Genomic DNA, 19454 nt, shown 5'->3' with positions numbered 1-19454 from the left:
TAATTCCATTGCTTTGTGTTATCAGCAGAGCCTGGACCAGAATGGTTATCAGTTTGAAAACAGGCATTGACAAAACAATTTCTGTAGATTTTTTAAAATTTTGAAAATGGACTCTATATTAATAAACATTGACTTTATAATCATTCAAATTATGTACCCACTTTTTGGGACATCCTGTATTATAAATCAGTATACTATAGTTGATTTAATCTCAGATATACCAGGGATGGTGAATCTTATTTTTGATACATTTGCTTTCCATGAATATTATCTGTTAAAAGAAGAATGTATATTCAATTAATCACTGGACAGCTGATTCCTACAGCCAGTCGGCCTGGTGGTCAAATCCCTCTAGTGTTAACTACAACAATTAAGGCTTGGCTAGAACAAGACTGCGCACAAAGACCCAAAGGGGGTGCACCAAGAAAGCATAAAAGATGCGGAGACAAAAAAACATGACAGAAATGGAGGATATGGAGCTAAGAATCGCAATTTTGAGGGCTTGCTATAAACTTGAGCAGAGCCTCACGAAAACTAATGAGACCCTCGATGCTACGATAAAGAAATTAGAAAGTAAGCATACACGGACTGAAATAAAGAATATTATACCAAATAGCAGACCAGAGGAGCACAAGAATCAAACCAAAGATTCGACAAAAAACACCCAACTGGAAAAGCAAAATGAAAAAGAATCCGAAAGTGTGAAGATAGTGTAAGGAGCCTCTGGGACAGCTTCAAGCGGACTAATATCAGAATAATAGGGGTGCCAGAAGATGAGAGACAGCAAGATATTGAAAACCTATTTGAAGAAATAATGGCAGAAAACCTCCCCCACCTGGTGAAAGAAATGGATTTACAGGTCCAAGAAGCGAAGAGAACCCCAAACAAAAGGAATCCAAAGAGGACCACACCAAGACACATCATCATTAAAATGCCAAGAGCAAAAGACAAAGAGAGAATCTTAAAAGCAGCAAGAGAAAGAGACTCAATTACCTACAAGGGAATACCCATACGACTGTCAGCTGATTTCTCAACAGAAACTTTGCAGGCCAGAAGGGAATGGCAAGAAATATTCAAAGTACTGAATACCAAGAACCTACAACCAAGATTACTTTATCCAGCAAAGCTATCATTCAGAATTGAAGGTCAGATAAAAAGCTTCACAGATAAGGAAAAGCTAAAGGAGTTCATCACCACTAAACCAGTATTATACAAAATGCTGAAAGGTTTCCTTTAAGAAGAGGAAGAAGAAAAAGGTAAAGATACAAATTGTGAACAACAAACATGCATCTATCAACAAATGAATCTAAGAATCAAGTGAATAAATAATCTGATGTACAGAATGAACTGGTGATTACAATGAATCAGGGACATAGAAGGGGAATGGACTGACTATTCTTGGGGGGGGGGGAAGGGGAATGGGAGATGCGGGAAGAGACTGGACAAAAATCGTGCACCTATGGATGAGGACAGTGGGTGGGGAGTGACGGCGGAGGGTGGGGTGGGAACTGGGAGAAGGGGAGTTATGGGAAAAAAAGAGGAACAAATGTAATCAGAACAATAAAGATTTAATTTAAAAAAAAAGGCAAATAAAAAAAGGGGGGGGAGACATACGTACTACTATTTGTAATACTTTAAACAATAAAATAAAATTAAAAAAAAATTAATCACTGAACTTCTATTTGCTATCCTTTAACATTTTTTCTGATATTTTTTATAAGACATCTATTTAACTGTTTTATAGAAATTTAAGTTTGGATGGCCAGGGTTTTAAAGACTAAGCTATATTTCATGTGATCAAGGAAGTGTGTCAATACCATGCACTTTTGGTGATAAAATTGTTTTTCCTAACATTGTTTAAAAATGTCCTCAGTATTGTTTTGTCCAGCATATTTTCAAATTTATTTCATAGAGTTAGTAAATTAAATGTTAATAAAATTCCTAATACCAAGGTAAGAATTACAAATACAAGCCTGTAATTTTCTTACCTTTGCTTAATCAGTCTAGCATCAGTTTCTCTTAAATGTCTCTTAACATTTGATTTTTTTTTCTTTGTCATTGTGATTATTTCAGAATAATTACGTTAAATGGCACTAGGATTCCTACTCATTTTCAGCTCCCTCTTTTATTTTTACTAAGTGATCTGATGGACTTAAGTCTAGATAATCTTGTTCTCAGCTTAGAGTAAAATTACGAGTGGTTATATTTGAGTGGAATACCACTCCTAAAAGCAAAGGATGCTGAGAAGACAATAAGAAGCAGGCATTATTTGTACATTAGGGCTTATTTGGGGGCCCCCACCCCACCAAAGTAAACTTTTTTAGACATTTAGGCTTATTATAACTTTAAAACATAAAACAGTGTGCTCATGCTCACTTACTAATATGTCTCTCTTCTCTGTTTCACACTTTTCCAGCCTGGCTTTAGCTTTAAGCCATAGAAAACAGTTCTCATTGTTAATAACTTATTAACTATTTTTAAATAATCAGATGAAAAATCCATGCTGGACCAGAAACCTTCTAAACCAGCTGCTCCACAAGTTCCACCGAAGAAGCCTACTCCACCCACCAAAGTCAATAATTTATTGAGATCTTCTGGAACAGTATACCCAAAGCGACCTGAGAAACCAGTTCCTCCACTACCACCTGTAGCCAGGTAAGTTTTAAGTAGTTTATTAATTTACCTGCCTTTGACATCAATGCCTTTCCACTAGTAAATCTCAAAGAAAATTTTAAAGTATTTGGTTTCCATGTTTTTTCTATATATTTTAGTAATTCCTCTGTTAAATATTAACCTTATATTCATACTTATATTCAGTGACTATACTCATATTACATTTCTGATTTTTTTAAAAAATAGATTTTTACATTTCTGATTTTTTTAAAAAATAGATTTTTATTGATTTCAGAGAGGAAGGAAGAGGGAGAGAGAGTTAGAAACATCAATGATGAGAGAGAATCACTGATGGACTGCCTCCTGTACACCCCCCACTGGGGATCAAGCCCGCAACCCAGGCATGTGTCCTTGACCGGAATCGAACCTGGGACCCTTCAGTCTGCAGGCCGAAGCTCTATCCATCGAGCCAAACTGGCTAGGGCTACATTTCTGATTTTATTAGGATTAGTTTTAAGGTAGAAGTCAATGTTTATAGAAATCATTTTATAGTACAGAAATAAAACTCGGTATTATGCTATAACATCTTTAGTGTCATTAAATTAAAATGTTACAAAATGGTCATGTTTCACATACAAGTGATTTTTGCCTCTGTTTGATTTTCTCATTTCAGGATTAATGGGGAAGTGCCTGCCATTTCATCAAAATTTGAAACTGAGCCAGTATCAAAACCAAAGTTAGATTCTGAACAGTCACCACTTAGACCAAAATCAGTAGATCTAGATTCATTTACAATTAGGAGCTTTAAAGAAACAGGTAAGTTAACGTGTAGAAAGGTGGTACATTTTAAAAGTTGCCGGTATAGTTTTCAGAAACGATTTAAAATAAATTTGTATATACAATTTGTGTGTGGACAGATACAGTGGAACTTAATTCAAATTTGTTTTAAATCTATGAAGCCAAAATAGAAAAACATAAAAGAAGATAAACAGGCAGAATATTTATGATTCACATAAACTTCCTTATTGGCCAGAGGACTGAGGTGGCTATTAAGAGTTCATCCATTTATCGTTCTGTATCTTCAGAATAGAAAGACCACACCACCTAAGTCAGGCAGATCTGAGGATGTTTTAGTTTTAGAAGTTTAAAAATAAAGAGGTGATGTAGACTTTAATGCCAGCACTAGATTACATTTAAGAATATTTTTATTTTCTACTTAATACCAATATACTTTTCAATTCAGACAAATAGGCTTTTTGTGACTTACTCTCTTTCTATATATCAGCAGGCTTTACTTCTTTAGGTAAATGTTGTTCATTAAGTTTCAGACTGATTTTTTTAGCCTGTTAACCATCTTTATTAGTTTCCAGTCTTTTATCCATATTAGTTCTAAAATGGAACACTTGAAACAGAGAAAGTCTTGATACAAATCAAAGGTCTCACTATTAAAGCGCTGTACACTTGTGGTAATGGTTATTGTATAGTACTTAGAATTTGTTTTTAGTTTTTATACATTTTCAAAGCACTTTCTCATATATGTTCTTATTTTATCTTTACAGTAACTGTAAGAGACAAATACTAATTTTTCTATTTTACATCTAAACAGAGTAAGCTAAAAGTACATCAGATGTTCAAGATCACATAAACCAGAAGGGAACTTTTTAAATCCCCTTTATACTAAGGACTCTATGAAATATTTTTTTTTAATTTTAATATTTTAAATACATTTTTAGTTTCAGTGTTGATGTAAACGCAAGGTCAGTTACACTTAGATTTTTTTTTGTCACTATATTAGAAAATGTACTACTTACCAACTTCCAAAATTCTTCAGATGATTTTATTTGTCTTTCCTCTTTTCAGTTTGCCAATGCCAAAGCTCTGACCTAAACATGGCCTCTCTCAGTTTTTTAATTTAAGTGTTTTATAGATCCTTTTATTATGTATTTTGGATCCTGCTTGCTCTTGATGAAGCCATATTCATGAATAATTTCTGGAATTTGAGATGTTGGTTGTACTTTAGAGGCATTCACTCAAATATGTTCAGTGTGTTTTATCTGACGAAATTATTCATATTCATTGTTAGTTAAATAAAATAAAATTCTCTTTGTGTTTTTAAAAATACTCCTTTCTGTTGAGGTTAGTGGTGAAAATATGATTTTATCAGTTCTTATTGTTTTCTGTTTGATGTAAAATACTGCTAGAAATGTGTTTTCAAAAGTCATAGTTGGAGAAATAAAGATTAAGTGCACAGTTTTAACTCTGGAAATAAAAACTCCATGGACATTACCTTTTTAATTTCCACAATTATCTTCACTTTTTATCAGAAGTCAAATTTTAATGTCATTTTGGGAGCTGAAGAAGTAATATTTAGAGCTTCTATATTGCGTATTTTTCTGTTCCTTTGTAAGTAAATAAAAACCATTTTTAGTTTTCCAAACTTTTTCTATATACGATCACCAGTAAATTTTGTTTCCTTTGCTACATTTCTAATAAAAATGATGTGTAACAGTGTGAAAGTATTGGTGGTTGAAAAGTTCTACTTTTTGCCTTGTTTTTGGTCCCAATTCTTATCTTACATCCATAGCCATTATTCAGTCTTCATTAAAAACCAAAAAGGCTTTGTGGAACAGGGTTTTGAAATTTTCTGATTTCTTTCTTTATCAAATGAATAAGGGAGTAACTTAGAGATGCTGAGACTTATATATATGGTCAAGAAACTAACAGCTGACTTTCCAGCTGCTGTCCTTTATTCTTTCAGGAATAAAGCTATCAGTCTGCGCTAGGTGTACCACACTTACACCCTGTAAAGTTCAGAAAATATAAATTTTGAAAATTGAGCTCATTTTAAGTGGCAGATATTTACTAAATAAGAAGTGTTCTCTCTTCAGCACTGTTTTAGGCATAAGTAGTGTGTCAACGAAAAAGACATAGCTGCCGACAGTAGCTTATGTCTCAGACCATAACTCAGGTTATTCCTTATTTTCTTTTTATTAAAATATCAGATGATCTTAGTACATGTAGTAGAAAGGTGTTTTACCTCTTCTTCAGAAACTGTGTTCTACATCAAATACAGCCTCAAATTTGGCTTATTTTAAATTATATTTTTGACTCAGGTTTTAAATTTTTTAAACAGCATATCAGTCTAGCCCTTTAACAAGTTTCAGAAAGTTTTTAAAAATACAAAAATCTTCTTAGAGTTTCATTATGATGTAAAGTAATAAATAATTTCAAGTGAAATGACAGAGTAGAAAGTACACTGTCCTTGCTATTAAAAAATGTGGGTTGTAAATTATTAGCTGATGGTCATTATTGGCATGTTTCTTCTATTAATCTATTTTCTTGCTTAAGTAACAACTGAACAGCCCAAAACTTCTATGATACTTATTAGAATGCCTGACATGGAAGTTGGTATAAAGTTATTTCCTTTCTGCTCCCCTCCTCCATTGTTAACCCCATCTCGTTCTGTTTCTGCTCCTATCTAGGAAGGATGTAAATTCCTGATCCTCCTCTCAGATAGGATTTTCCTGTATATAAAGGCATATAAAACACATGTATGTATATGAGTACAGACTCTGACTTTTGTACATATAAGAAAAACATTACTAGAACAGTCAATTTGGTTTTATTTTTCTTTTGAAAAGTTTATAAATATCCTCTTATATTATATAAAATAGTACTACTAATTGTAGAGCTGTTACAACCATGTTTTAATTGCTTTTTCAAACACTTCATAAAAAATGGTTAGGATAATCTCGCTGCCACTACTGGTTAATTATAAACTTTATGTGGCCTAAATAGTTAATTTTCCAGACAGTTGACAATTAGTTTTAAAATAGAAAATTTAGTGGTAATGTAATTATGTCAAAAGCACAGATGATGAAGTATTCTTAGAGTGTAGCATATATCCTTTTGTTGTTGTTAATCCGCACCTGACGATATTTTTTTTCATTGATTTTTCGATAGACTGGAAGAGAGGGAGAAGGGGAGAGAGAGAGATTGGTTGCCTCCTGCACATGCCCCAACTGGGGCTGGGGATTGAAACTGCAACCCTTTTGTATGCAGGGCCACTCTCTAACCACTGAGATACATGGGTCATGGTGTATTTTATCTTTTTAAATTGTTTTTCTGTGGTAAATTCTTCTTGGGCTAAAATTTGTATTTTCTAATAATTTCCTCAATGTCATTCTAGAGAGTTATTATATTAATGAATTTTCACTTACATATGTATGAGATTTCAAGTGTTATACTAAGTTGCATTTTTATACTGAAATATTTTAAAAGAATAATATAGTTTTTATTAGATCATAGAATTAAAATTTTCTCATATTTACTATATGCTGAAGACTAAAACTTAATCAAAAGGTAGTTTAATTTTAGTAACAGCTATACTAGTATTGAGTTGTTAATATATTGATTTATTACTCTGACCACTAATTTTAGTATTAAAACATCCTTTTGGAAACTGTCTTAGTGTTCAGTGAGTAATAAAAAAAATGCTTGTTTAAAAAATATCTGAAATTTATTGAAATTTATACCCATCATAATTTTCCCTTTGAAAAATGAAAGAAAAAATCTAAAATCCAGGACACATCTTATGTAAGTTTAGATTATTTGTAATAGGTATATGCTAAACATTGAACTGCTTCTATTCGTTCTACAACTGTTCCTTTTTCCTGCTTTGTAAAATAATTTTTTTGGTTTAGTCCTTTTTCTAGACATTTCTATCCTTGACTTTTCTTTCCAGATTTTGTTTCCTAGCCTGTTTGCCATGTTTCCCTTCTTACGTGTCAGAAAATTATTCTACCTTTCTCCATTTTGGTAAGATAACAATTTATAAAAGAAATCAAAATATTATATTCAGTATAAATAGGTGGTGCACATTGATATTTTTTTGTAATTTTACTAAAAGTCTACATGTTTGTCTGTCTATTCTAACCCTTTGGTTTTCCATTTTAAAATAAAATGAAATTCATGTTGGGAAGATTTTCCTGGTCACTTTAAGATATTTTTTGATAAAAGTTTTTTGTTTACTTGAAAATAATAAAAATCAGTTTATTTTCTCCCCCAATTTGATATTTCATTGTGATTTTTAAAAACTCCATGTCGTCTTAGGCAGTATTTAGAAATTTAAATGGCTGACAGAGTGACATTATGATTGCAAGAGTTAAGTGGTTGTCATGCCTTTTATGCCATGTGGGCAGTCTAAATCTATTGTTATTACTCAGAGAAATTGAAAAGTGTTTAATATATCATGAGTCCAAGATGTGCACTATTTCATTTTGTTAACCTAATGGCTTCAATGGAGGACCTGAGAGAGTTTTAGAATAGTAAAATCATTTATCTTGGTGTTGTAGCCCAAAATTGGACACATAAAAGGCCTTTTTTACATGAGCATGATGTATAATTTACCTTTTATTTACCTTTTCAGTTTCATTTATCTTCATTCCTTTCTATGGTTTTCTGTTTATTTCTTTTTCTTTCTGCAAGTTGCTTCAATATGCATTTGAAAATAATCTCCGGGGACCAAAATGATTGGATTATACTTTTCAAGGATTTTTTTTAGGTTTTCAATAAACATCAGTGTAAAAAATATTTTTTCACCCTTTATACTACAGTATATTTTTAACATTTAAAAAATATTGATTATTTACTTTATTGGTGACATTTGCAGATAAAGTGATATATATGTATGTGTGTGATATATCACTATATGCACACACACACACTCAAGGTCTTTCACACTATATAATGACTTATACATTAAATCCACTGTTTATTATGATTTGTTATATTTTATAATTACTTACAGACAATTATTTGACTCAAGACAATAATTAAACCAAGCACATTGGATTGCCTATTGTGATGTATTAACCTAGTGACTAGATATAAAATAGAACCCAGAATATAATTCCAAAATGTGAAGGTGAAGAGGAATTAAGTGGTCAACAGACATTTAAAGGTGTCACAAAATGCATATTGCCAAACAGTGATACCTAACTTCCTCTGCCTTACCCTTTTTTTCTTCATCCCTTTAAAAAAATATAAATGAATTACTTTGAATATGAAAATTGATGAATAAGCTGAGGGCAGTAATGATTAGAATCTTTAGATTCTTTTATAAAATAATATAACTGAGGTGGGGCATCTAAATATTTGACAGAAAGTGTATAAACATTCAGGTAACGATAACATGAAGAATGATTCGATACCTGGAAGACTAGGCCAAAGAAATCTGCCATTTCAAGGGTCTTGACTGTGATTAATATCCCTAGTTTTTAATTTGGGCTTAAGGAAGATAACAGTGACAGTGGAAGTATCTGCAATTATCCTTAAGGTTTTTGTATACTTAGAGATACCTGTGCTTCAAAATTAAAGATCAGCTTCTTTGGGAAGGTTTTCTGGATCATGTAGAAAAAGTAAAGGCATTATACATTATTGTTTCAGAGATATGAATTACTAGGTTTCTCTTTACATCTGTTATTGGATCGAAGGTCAGCCAGCCTTTGATGGTTGGGAAACAAGTGGATGATCTATGTAGGATTTTTCCTTGATCTCCCATCTGCCTTAGATTTATAACTACCTTATAACTTCTAAACATGGTGATGTCTCAGCAGAAGTGCAGTGAACTATAAACAGTGTGCATCCCAGCTACAGTATACTGTTACATGCATACATACAGTATATCAAACACATTAAATTGTACTTTCACTTCACATTGAGAAAAGCAACTGGAAAGCAGCAGTGTGGGTCCCAGATATAGTAGAATCCTTAAAATTTGAATATCAGGGTACTACCTGAAGTTTCAAACAAAGTTTTTGATTTTATTATATGATACAGTAATTAATTGAGTTGAAATAAATTATTTTTTTTATAAGGAAGAACTTAAGATGACAGCTCTTTTATGCAACAACAGCTTGTGACAAGTACAGATTTATATCTTCCAAGAACTTTTTGCTGTGGTCTAAGTCTATTAAAAGCATGAACTTTATATTGTTACTAAAGTCTTATGCTATAAAATGTATCAGGTGAAGAGGAAGTTTGTTTTCTAAGGGTGAGTATTGTTTTCTAAATGCATATGAAAAGCACAGGTCAACTTGTGAGTCCTTTAATTTAAAGCTTGCTAAAAATTCAGAAATATTTTTACCTTTCAAAATGCACAGTTATCTCTTAGTGTATACATTGAATTTTATTCTCCAGATATTGTGAATTTTGATGACATAGCTTCCTCAGAAAACTTACTCCATCTCACTGCAAACAGACCGAAGATGCCTGGAAGAAGGTTGCCTGGCCGCTTCAATGGCGGGCATTCTGTGAGTTACACTTACTGTTGTAAAACGAGGACTTTAGCAGCTCCAGAATCCTTCTGAAGATAAGATCGAGGGAGGCTCTATAGCAGCAGTTTCCAACCTGTGGGTTGCGACCCCTTTAGGGGTCGAATGATCCTTTCACAGGGGTCGCCTAAGGCCATTGGAAAACACATATATAATTACAAAATGTTTTTGTGATTAATCACTATGCTTTAATTATGTTCAATTTGTAACAATGAAAATATATCCTGCATATCAGATATTTACATTATGATTCATAACAGTAGCAAAATTACAGTTATGAAGTAGCAACGAAAATAATTTTATGGTTGGGGGTCACCACAACATGAGGAACTGTATTAAAGGCTCACGGAATTAGGAAGGTTGAGAATCACTACTCTATAGCTTTACTGAAGTTTAAAAAACTGGAAGATAGCTGTTGCACTCAAGTGGTACATGGTTGTATTTAAGGAGATGTGGGGAATGTGTCCTGCTCATTTAAAGAGCTGGGAATGGAAGGTTCCAGAATCAGAAAGAGTGTCCTGAGACCATAACCACAGAGCACTCAAAAGAGGACATGGTATATTGTATAATCTGCCTGACCAACAACAATAATTAGAGTTGAGTGGTACATACACATTTTAGGAAAGATGGAAAACATCTTTCTCCTTGAAGTAGGAAGTGATTCATGTAGTACAAATCCTGGTATATAAATGTGGAACTTCCTTTTATGCTTTTTATACATTGCCGGGGATACTAGTAATGCTTTAGTGCTAATATATTCGTTTTTAAGCACTGTGGTGCTTTTAAATTACCTAACTAGAGAAAATTTTCACTGCTGAGAGGGAACCTGTTTTTCCCTCAAGCTATGCAAATGTCTTATTCAGCTTGAAATTATGTAACATCCAGTTAATAATAATGGAACAGTAGGTGCAGAGAACAGAGAGAAAAGTTATTTATTTTATTATCAAGTACTAACTTTTCCTGCTTTGGTGTTTTCTGTTTCTTGATTTTAAAAAAATCATTTAGCCAACTCAAAGCCCAGAAAAAATCTTGAAGTCACCCAAAGAAGAAGATAGTGCCAACATAAAGCCATATGAATTTAAAAAGGATTCTTGCAATTCTCCAAAGGTGAGGTGTGCGCTGTGGTCTAAGATTTATATACTATATAAGATTCTTTTTAAACATCAAAGTTGTGTAATTTGAAGTGTCCTTTAAGAAATATCTCTTCTGCCAAGAAATAAAATAATACCTGCTAAAAAATTGAATTGTTAAAGCTGTCACACTGTTCTCTGCAGATTTTTTTTTTTAAAGACCTCACATTATTTTAAAGGCGTAATATAAGAATATTATATGTTTTCTATTTGTTAAGGCATAGATCTATTCATTTATTTTACTTTCATGAAACATATTCATTAGGGCAGAAGCATTCACGTGTTCACTTCTTATCTAGCTTGATGCTTGGTATGATAATAAGCACTGGAATGAGTGGTGGAATATATGGTTCCTCCCATCTATTTTATGATATTAAGACCCTTTTCTAAACTCTTGCCATTTTTATTTAAAGTAGTATTACCACAATGGAGTCATATTTAAGAAGGTCATATTTCTTCCTTCCATTCATTCCAGGGCATTTGGCTGCTATTCCAGTTTATCAGATACACGTAATCAGATTCTCTGAGCTGTTAGCAGTCCATTGAAATTTTATTTGCTGTTATTTTAGTGAAATAGTAAAAATAGGTTGTCAAATCATGTTTCATTTTAATGCCTCTATATGCACTTCATAATTACTTGTAAGTGAAGCTCTTTGGATATTCTAAATAATAATTTTAATATGGAGGATCAAAACAATATTGTAATGGTGATACAGTATTCTCCCATTATCTGTGGTGGATCTGTTTTCAGGTCTCCTATAATTTTATTTTTAATATGTATATGCATACATACCTTTTTCCTTTTGGGAAGCATCAGTGGCTTCTCTTTAGCGTATCAATTGCCAGGACCAGTTGATCTGATAACTAAGATGGCTACTAAGTCACTAACAGTCAAGTAGCCTATATGCTGCTTGGACACCAGGACAAACAGATGATTCACATTCTGGGCAGGACAGAACGAGACAACTCGAGATTTAATCACACTACTCAGAATGTGCATGCCAGATCCACCACAGATAATGGGAGAATACTGTATCACCATTACAATATTGTTTTGATCCTCCATATTAAAATTATTATTTAGATAACAGGAATTGTTATCTCTGGAATTGTTTATTTAATATTTTAAGACAGAAAAGAAATATTTTCAGCCCAAGGTTGACTCCAACTAACTGAAAGTGCATAAAGGGAAACTGCAGATAAAGGAGGGACTGTATATTCTTGCTTCTAGACATTCCACTAGGCAAACCATTCATAATGTAAATCTAATGTATTTTCTTTCTTTTCTTTTTTTTTTTTTTAAAGAAAACAAAACCCTTGATAATTCTCACAAAAATACCTTAGTGATTTGCAAGTTCATTCTTTGGTGTGGTGTTTTCCATTTGTGAACACCAGACTGCTTTTAGTATTCCAAATTTACTATTTATCTTGACATATTGCTTTATTCATCACCTTGCTGTAAAAACCTTTTGGACTTAAATCTAAATACAAATAAAATTATAATAATTTCTATTATTTTTTCAGCCATCTCTGTACCTTTCAACACCTTCAAGTCCTGCAAAACCAAATGTGGCTAGTTTTTTAACTCCATTAGAAATCAAAGCTAAATTAGAAGCAGACGATGGGAAAAAAAGTTCCCTGGATGAAATTAAAGCTGAGATGATTGAACTGCTGTGCATTGTGGAAGCACTGAAAAAGGAGCATGGGTAAGAAGCCCTGGTTTGCTTCCTGGAGTACTACTTGACACTTGTGTAAAGAATTCTTCCAAATCATATGAAGTACAGATGTAGTATTCCAAGTTACTGGTACCAACAAGTATGTTTTCAAAGAAATTTCCATTGATAGTGCTTGTCTCCTCTTGGCAAAAACTTGAATTAGAAAACTTGTCCAGGTAGCCCAGTTATAGGAAAGGTACAGACATACCTATCATTTAAAGCTAGACATTTACTGGCCAAACTCAGGAGTTAATTAAACTTAAAAAATTAGGAAAACCATATTGTATGTTGGATCTGGGTATATCTTTTTGTATGTTTATTTCTCAGAGGACTTTGATCACTGTTTCTGCTAGAGCCAAGCTGCATGTCTATAAAACAAATGGGTTGGGATAGGTGGCTTCTAAGACCCATCTCTTACCCCTGAAAGTTTTTGATAATGGCGTATGTTGACAAATACCCTCAGTGAAAGTTAAGAACGTTTTCTGCAAAAGCCCAGTAGTTAAACAGATCAAAGATCAGCTATCTAACTGCATGAGGGTGAAGGGTCAGGTGCTCTTTTCCTTTCTCACTGTCTCCTGTAGCCTCTACAAGTATTTCCTGGAATCTGATGTAAAAGTCCGTACCAGATATCATGTTACCTCTGAGCTTGAATGTACCATTTCTCCCCCAATACTCAGTTGGCATTGGATTCTTTAATAAAAACAATATTGAGATGAATAATAGAGTGTATTTGTAGTTTGCAGAGCATTTTTATAAACATCTCTTGGATACAAATAAAAATTTATCTTGAATGACTACTTAAATTATTTTATGCATATATATCATGTAGGGAGAGTATTTGTAATTTGATATATAATGGCTCTTTCTTGAATCCTTTAGTTTTTCTCTTCTGAGTTCGGCTATTTTTTCCACAGATTCTGTAATATACGCATTATAAACTGTAAGTTATTTCATCTAAGAAATATTTACTGAGTACCATGCATGTACCCAAGAATTCTCCTGATTTGTTGATTTTGACATTTTACATTTTTGATACGAGGTGTGCTTAATGAACTAATAATTACATATACAAATTTCCTGTAGGTGCTCTTAAATTAGCTGTAAAATGAATAAAATATTTATGATGTATATGTTTTTAAATATATTTTAAATATATTTTTATTTCTTTTTTATTTTTTTTGTAATATATTTTATTGGTTTTTTACAGAGAGGAAGGGAGAGGGATAGAGAGTTAGAAACATCGATGAGAAAGAAACATCAATCAGCTGCCTCCTGCACACACCCTACTGGGGATGTGCCCACAACTAAGGTGCATGTCCTTGACCAGAATCAAACCTGGGACCCTTCAGTCTGCAGGCTGACGCTCTAGCCACTGAGCCAAACTGGTTAGGGCATGATGTATATTTTTAAACATGAGGTGTTTTAGAAGTCTTTACTTTCTCTGGAAAAATGAAATGAATGGCAGTAATTTAAACTAAAGAAGAGCATCACAGGAGAGTGTGTGTGTACACACACACAAATAAAAGAGAAACATGCAAATTGACCATCCCTCCACTATGCCAACCAGCCAATCAGAACGATATGCAAATTAACCCAACAAAGATGGAGGTTAATTTGCATACACAGGCACGGAGCAAAGACTGAAGACAGTGTAGAAGGAAGCCAAGTGCTGCAGAAGGGAGCAAAGTGGTGGAGAAGGGAACGGAGCTGAGGCAGCAGAGACGGGAGTGGAGCTGAGGCAGCGGACACGGGAGGGAGCAAGGCAGCGGAGATGGAAGGGAGCAAAGCAGCAGAGCCGGCAGGGAGCCGAGGCAGCGGAGACAGGAGGGAGCCGAAACAGCGGAGACACGGGAGGAAGCGAAGGGAGGAAGCGAAGCGGCGGAGACAGGAGGGAGCCGAGGCAGCGAAGACGGGAGGGAACGAGGCAGCGGAGAAGGGAGCGAAGCCTGCCAAGGCGGGCTTCGCTCCCTTCTCTGCTTCACTCCGGCCTCAGGAAGCCCTATTCTTGCAAGAATCTTCCTGCAATGGGCCTCTAGTATATATATATTCCATATATGTATGTATATTGATGCAGAGAAATACTGTACAGTGTACAGTGATAAAAATAAATGAATTATGGCTACATGTGTTAACATGAATTTAAGAAATGTTTGCGGGGGGGCAGGAAAAGTAAATTAGAGACATACAGTATTATTTTATTTACATAAAGTTGAAAAACAAAACAGTATTTTGTTTCATGATATATTTGTATGCAAAACAGAATTAGAAAGAAGAAAAAGAACAATAAATACTATAAAACTCATCCTATGAAGGAGATGGGAGAAATGGGATTGAGGAGGGGGGGTCACTTTTGGGTATCAGAGGTACTGGTGTTATATATTTTATTTCCTAAGCTGACTTGGAGTTCTTAGCTTTTTGCTTTGTTATTATATCTTTAATGCATAAATAGACTTTATGCATTCAGTATTAAAACCTCAAATACATAGAACAAGTCATTAAAAAACTGAGGGAGATTGCCATGGAAAGAGTGATGGAGTCAGTAATTTATATTTTCAGTAGAAAAGTTACAGGACAAGGTGTGTAGTTTGATCTTATTCTTGTAAAGAGAAAACAATGCTATGTAAAAAGCTTATATTTGTACATGTGTTTTTGAAAGGCAATAAAGTTGTGAAAGTAGTTCTAAATTATCAAAACAGATACTTAGAATAATGTAACAATATTATAAGTATAGATATAGAGAACAGGATAAATATTCTAGGAGTAGATCCTAATTTAGATATAAATTAAATGTATAATAAATTCAGAATAATAGAATAATTGGACAAAAGGAGCATTATTTTATTTAATGAAAACTTTATCAAAATAGGAAGTTAAATAGCTTAGAAGTACATTTTATATCACATATCAAACTTAACGCTACATAAATATGAGTTAAATATTTTAAAAATTAGTAGAAAATTTAATCACAATATAGCTTTATAATCATTGAAACCACAGAAGAAATTAGTTTTGATGTTATATAATTTAAAACTTCCTTTTTTCTCATATATTCTTCATGAGAATTTTCAGTTTTCTCAAACTATTTCTACAATACTCTTGAAGATAATTTTCTTAGTATATCAGGAGGCTGATAATGTCCACACTTTTTGCTTTAGAAATTTGATCTATTGATGTGTTCATGATGTTAAATAAAGTTCCTATTCCTCCAATTTCTTTTGCCCCCCCCCCAAAACCAACTATAACCAAACAAAAAACCTGAATATTTGAATACCGAACAGCAGTCATCAGAAATATGAAAATTTTAGCAACATGGAAATGTTGTGTAAAATACTTTGTGAAAAAGACACATATACAATATATATTGAGATGTGTGGAAGGAAAAATGACTATAAAGAGGTAGATAGAACATAGCAAAATGAACACATGAGTTCAAGAAGAGGGATTGTTGGCTGAAATTATTTTGTATATTGGTTTGGTTTTGGGATTTTAATGTAACGTTTAATTTAAAAAATAGAGAAGAGAAATGGTTATCTATCTTATTTAATAAACTATAATTTGCCTTATACAGGGGCATATTTTGACAATCGTTTTACCAAATTGTTTAGGCCTGGGAAATGCATGGTAACTGAATATGGGCAATTGCTTCTAAAAACAAGTTGTTATTTTGTCATGAGCTGTTCTGTATTCACTTTAAAAAAAATTTATTCTCAAGTACTTGTGCCATGTTTTGTTGAGTATTACCTCTTATACTGAACCATTCCATGTAGAGATTTTGAAATTTTTCTCAATTAACATGGCTCTTTCCTTTAAAAAGTTTCCCCCATGTTTTTGGATGTCAGGCAACACAGAGACTGGTAACGTTAGTCAAATGTATATTTTAATTGAAAGCCTCAACAGTAATTAAGACTTTGTTTTTAGGAAAGAACTGGAAAAACTACGAAAAGATTTGGAAGAAGAGAAGGCACTGAGAAGTAATCTAGAGGTAACTCATTTCTGCCAGCATTGAGATTGCAGGAAGGATAAAGTAGATGTGTTTTTTCCATCCCAACTTGGTGATTGGTTCCACTACAAATGATGCTATCCTACTTCAGCTGGACACTCCTTGCTGCTTGTAACTATTTAATTAACCTCTTGCTGACTCCCTGTCACATTCCATTGTGTGATTGAGCACATGCTCTTTGTGCACTACCTCTCATTGGCGGTGCATGAGGCACGTGGGTAAAGCATGGCTCTTGCCTCTTAAGAGTGTCTACTTCTAGATCTTTTGCACTCAACACTACTTCTTACTGGAGCTAAGTTCTCTTTTTTTCAACTTACTTTTGCTGGGAGCAAAGCTGGTGGTGGTGGTGGTGGTGGTAATGGGATGGCTATAGATTTGCTAACTTGAATCTCTCACTGAGTTTACTTTATAACTGTAATGTCATTGTCTTCATTGTGCTGATGACTGACAATTTCACTTGTTTTCTTTGTCTTCCTTAACTTTTTCCCCATTCTCACTGATTTTTGGCCTTCATTTGTCTTTTTTTCTGCATATGTCAGAGAAAGTGTGTCCTGCCTTTTTTCAGAGGCTCATTCCATTCTCTATTTATTTTATACTTTCCCCAACTTTTCCCTTGCCTCATTACACTTACCCATTTCTTCTGTTAGCACTGAGACATGGAGAGGACGTGGACTTGCCATTAAAAACTTGAGCTCCTCTTCTGGCTTCTACTCATGACTTCCAGTTCTAAACCATGGGTTAGTCAGGCTTAGTGCTTCCTGTACATTATCTCATTGGACACACATAACAACTTGTAGGATTATTCCCATTTTAAGGATGAAGAACGTTTAGAATTATTAAGTCACCGGTAGAGCTGAAATTTTTAACAAAAGCAGCCAGACTTCAGAACCTTTGCTCATAGGGATTAAGTTATACAGTTTGAACTTGAGGAAGTCACTTAGCCTTATTTGGTTTTGGTTGTTGAGGTGTTATATGTGAAGATATTTAGTCAATTATCAAAACTTTGTTTTTACCTTTATATGACACTAGAGGCCCGGTGCACGGATTCATGCACTGATGGGGTCCCTCGGCCTGGCCTGCGAGGATTGGGCCAAAACTGGCTCTCTGACATCCCCCAAGGAGTCCCGAATTGTGAGAGAGTGCAAGCCAGGCTGAGGGACCCCACCGGTGCATGATTGGGGCCGGGGAGGGACCGTGGGAAGGCTCTGGGGCATGTCCAGCCTGTCTTGCCCAGTCCTGATCAGCTGGACCCCAACAGCAAGCTAACCTACTGGTCAGAGCATCTGCCCTCTGGTGGTCAGTGTGCATCATAGCGACTGGTCGAACGGTCGGACACTTAGCATATTAGGCTTTTAAATATAGAGATATCCCCTTTACTGGCTCTTTCCCTTCTTCCATGAAAGCACTTTATTTTTTATTTTTAGTCTAAATAAAACAAAGAAAAGCCCGTTTTCATGTCCAGATACCTTCTGGATCTACTGTAGTTTTCTCTTTTCATTTGGGATTCATCTATTGAAGAAGAAGAAGAAAAAGCACACATTAGCAGTCTCTAATTCTTCACTTTTAATTCAGTCCTGGCATTGAATTCACCCCTGGCATTTTTAGTTTACTGATGGCAACTCCAAAGTGTCTGCAGTTACCACGGCATTTCACATTTTGACATTGCCACTCTTTCAAGGATTTTCTTGATTTTTATGATCTTGCATTTTTATCTTTAACTTTTCCATCTCTTCTTCCTTTCTTGTGGCGTAAGTGAGGAGCTCCCTCAGTACTGTCCTTGATCCTCCTTTCTATGCATTCCCTCTTCTTCTCTGAGCCCCTGAATATCTTGATTAGCTCTAGTGCATCGCCATCTAAATCTAATCCTTCTTGTCCCATCTTCTATCTTGTGTTTCTAGCTATTAGTTTTCCTGGGTGTTCCACTTGAACATAGACTTAGCATGTCCCCTGTGAAATTTATCATCTTCCTTTCCTGCTCTTCTGATTCTTTGTTTCTGTCAATGGTTTTGTTGCCCTTCTAGCATTTGGACATGGTACTTCTGTTCTCTTCTGATTCCATTCCATTCAGGCCTGTTAGCTTCACATCCTAACATTTATCTCCTTATTCCCACTATTTCTCATGCTCTTTATCTTCTGTTTGGCTTGGTGAAACTTCTCTCATTCTTATCTCAGATTTCCTTGCTCGGTACTTTTAAGAACTTTCTCTTAATTGCTGAATAAAGTTTAACCTTCTTGACTCGGCATATGTCTTTTATGACCTGATCCTAGTTTATCTCTCTTTCCTCACTTGCTGATCCTCCATTGTCCCTTACAGTTAATCATCTGAACTTCTATGCCTGTTTATTTTCCTTTTGTTTCATCTTCTCATGCCCAAGTTCTACAGATTCTCAGGGCCCAGCTCAGTCACCTTAAGTTGGTACCAGTCTTTTCTGATTAAGATTAATTTATGTTTCTCCAAGTTCATATACTTTAGTTTTGTAAGAAATTAATTTTATCTTATCATTGTTACATTATGTACTTCTTTTTGCCTACCTTTTAGCTATAAGACTGTTGGAGACAGGAGCTATGTCTGTTTCATCTTTGCCCATATCTTCTAACACAGTGCTATGTACATATTAGATAGCTAGTCAACTTTTGTCAAATTGATAAATGTTAGAGGATA

At 34.2% G+C, this 19454-nt stretch overlaps 1 protein-coding gene across 2 annotated transcripts in view; it reads left to right on the top strand.

Moving 5' to 3' along the window:
* Window positions 1-19454, top strand: part of CD2AP (CD2 associated protein) — a 116382-nt gene that overhangs the window by 91213 nt on the left and 5715 nt on the right. For both annotated transcript variants that reach the window (XM_070418449.1, XM_070418450.1), the window contains 6 exons: window positions 2490-2655; window positions 3287-3429; window positions 9814-9926; window positions 10953-11054; window positions 12602-12783; window positions 16711-16774. In XM_070418449.1, coding sequence (XP_070274550.1) covers window positions 2490-2655; window positions 3287-3429; window positions 9814-9926; window positions 10953-11054; window positions 12602-12783; window positions 16711-16774 — 770 coding nt within the window. The remainder of the gene's footprint in view (window positions 1-2489; window positions 2656-3286; window positions 3430-9813; window positions 9927-10952; window positions 11055-12601; window positions 12784-16710; window positions 16775-19454) is intronic.

This window comes from Myotis yumanensis, unplaced genomic scaffold (genome assembly GCF_028538775.1).
Source record: "Myotis yumanensis isolate MYYU_CA2020_CCGP unplaced genomic scaffold, mMyoYum1.0.hap1 SCAF_6, whole genome shotgun sequence".
NCBI classification, from domain to species: Eukaryota; Metazoa; Chordata; class Mammalia; order Chiroptera; family Vespertilionidae; genus Myotis; species Myotis yumanensis.
The sequence above is the reverse complement of the archived record's forward strand: the minus strand, read 5'-3'. Positions and strand labels throughout refer to the sequence as shown.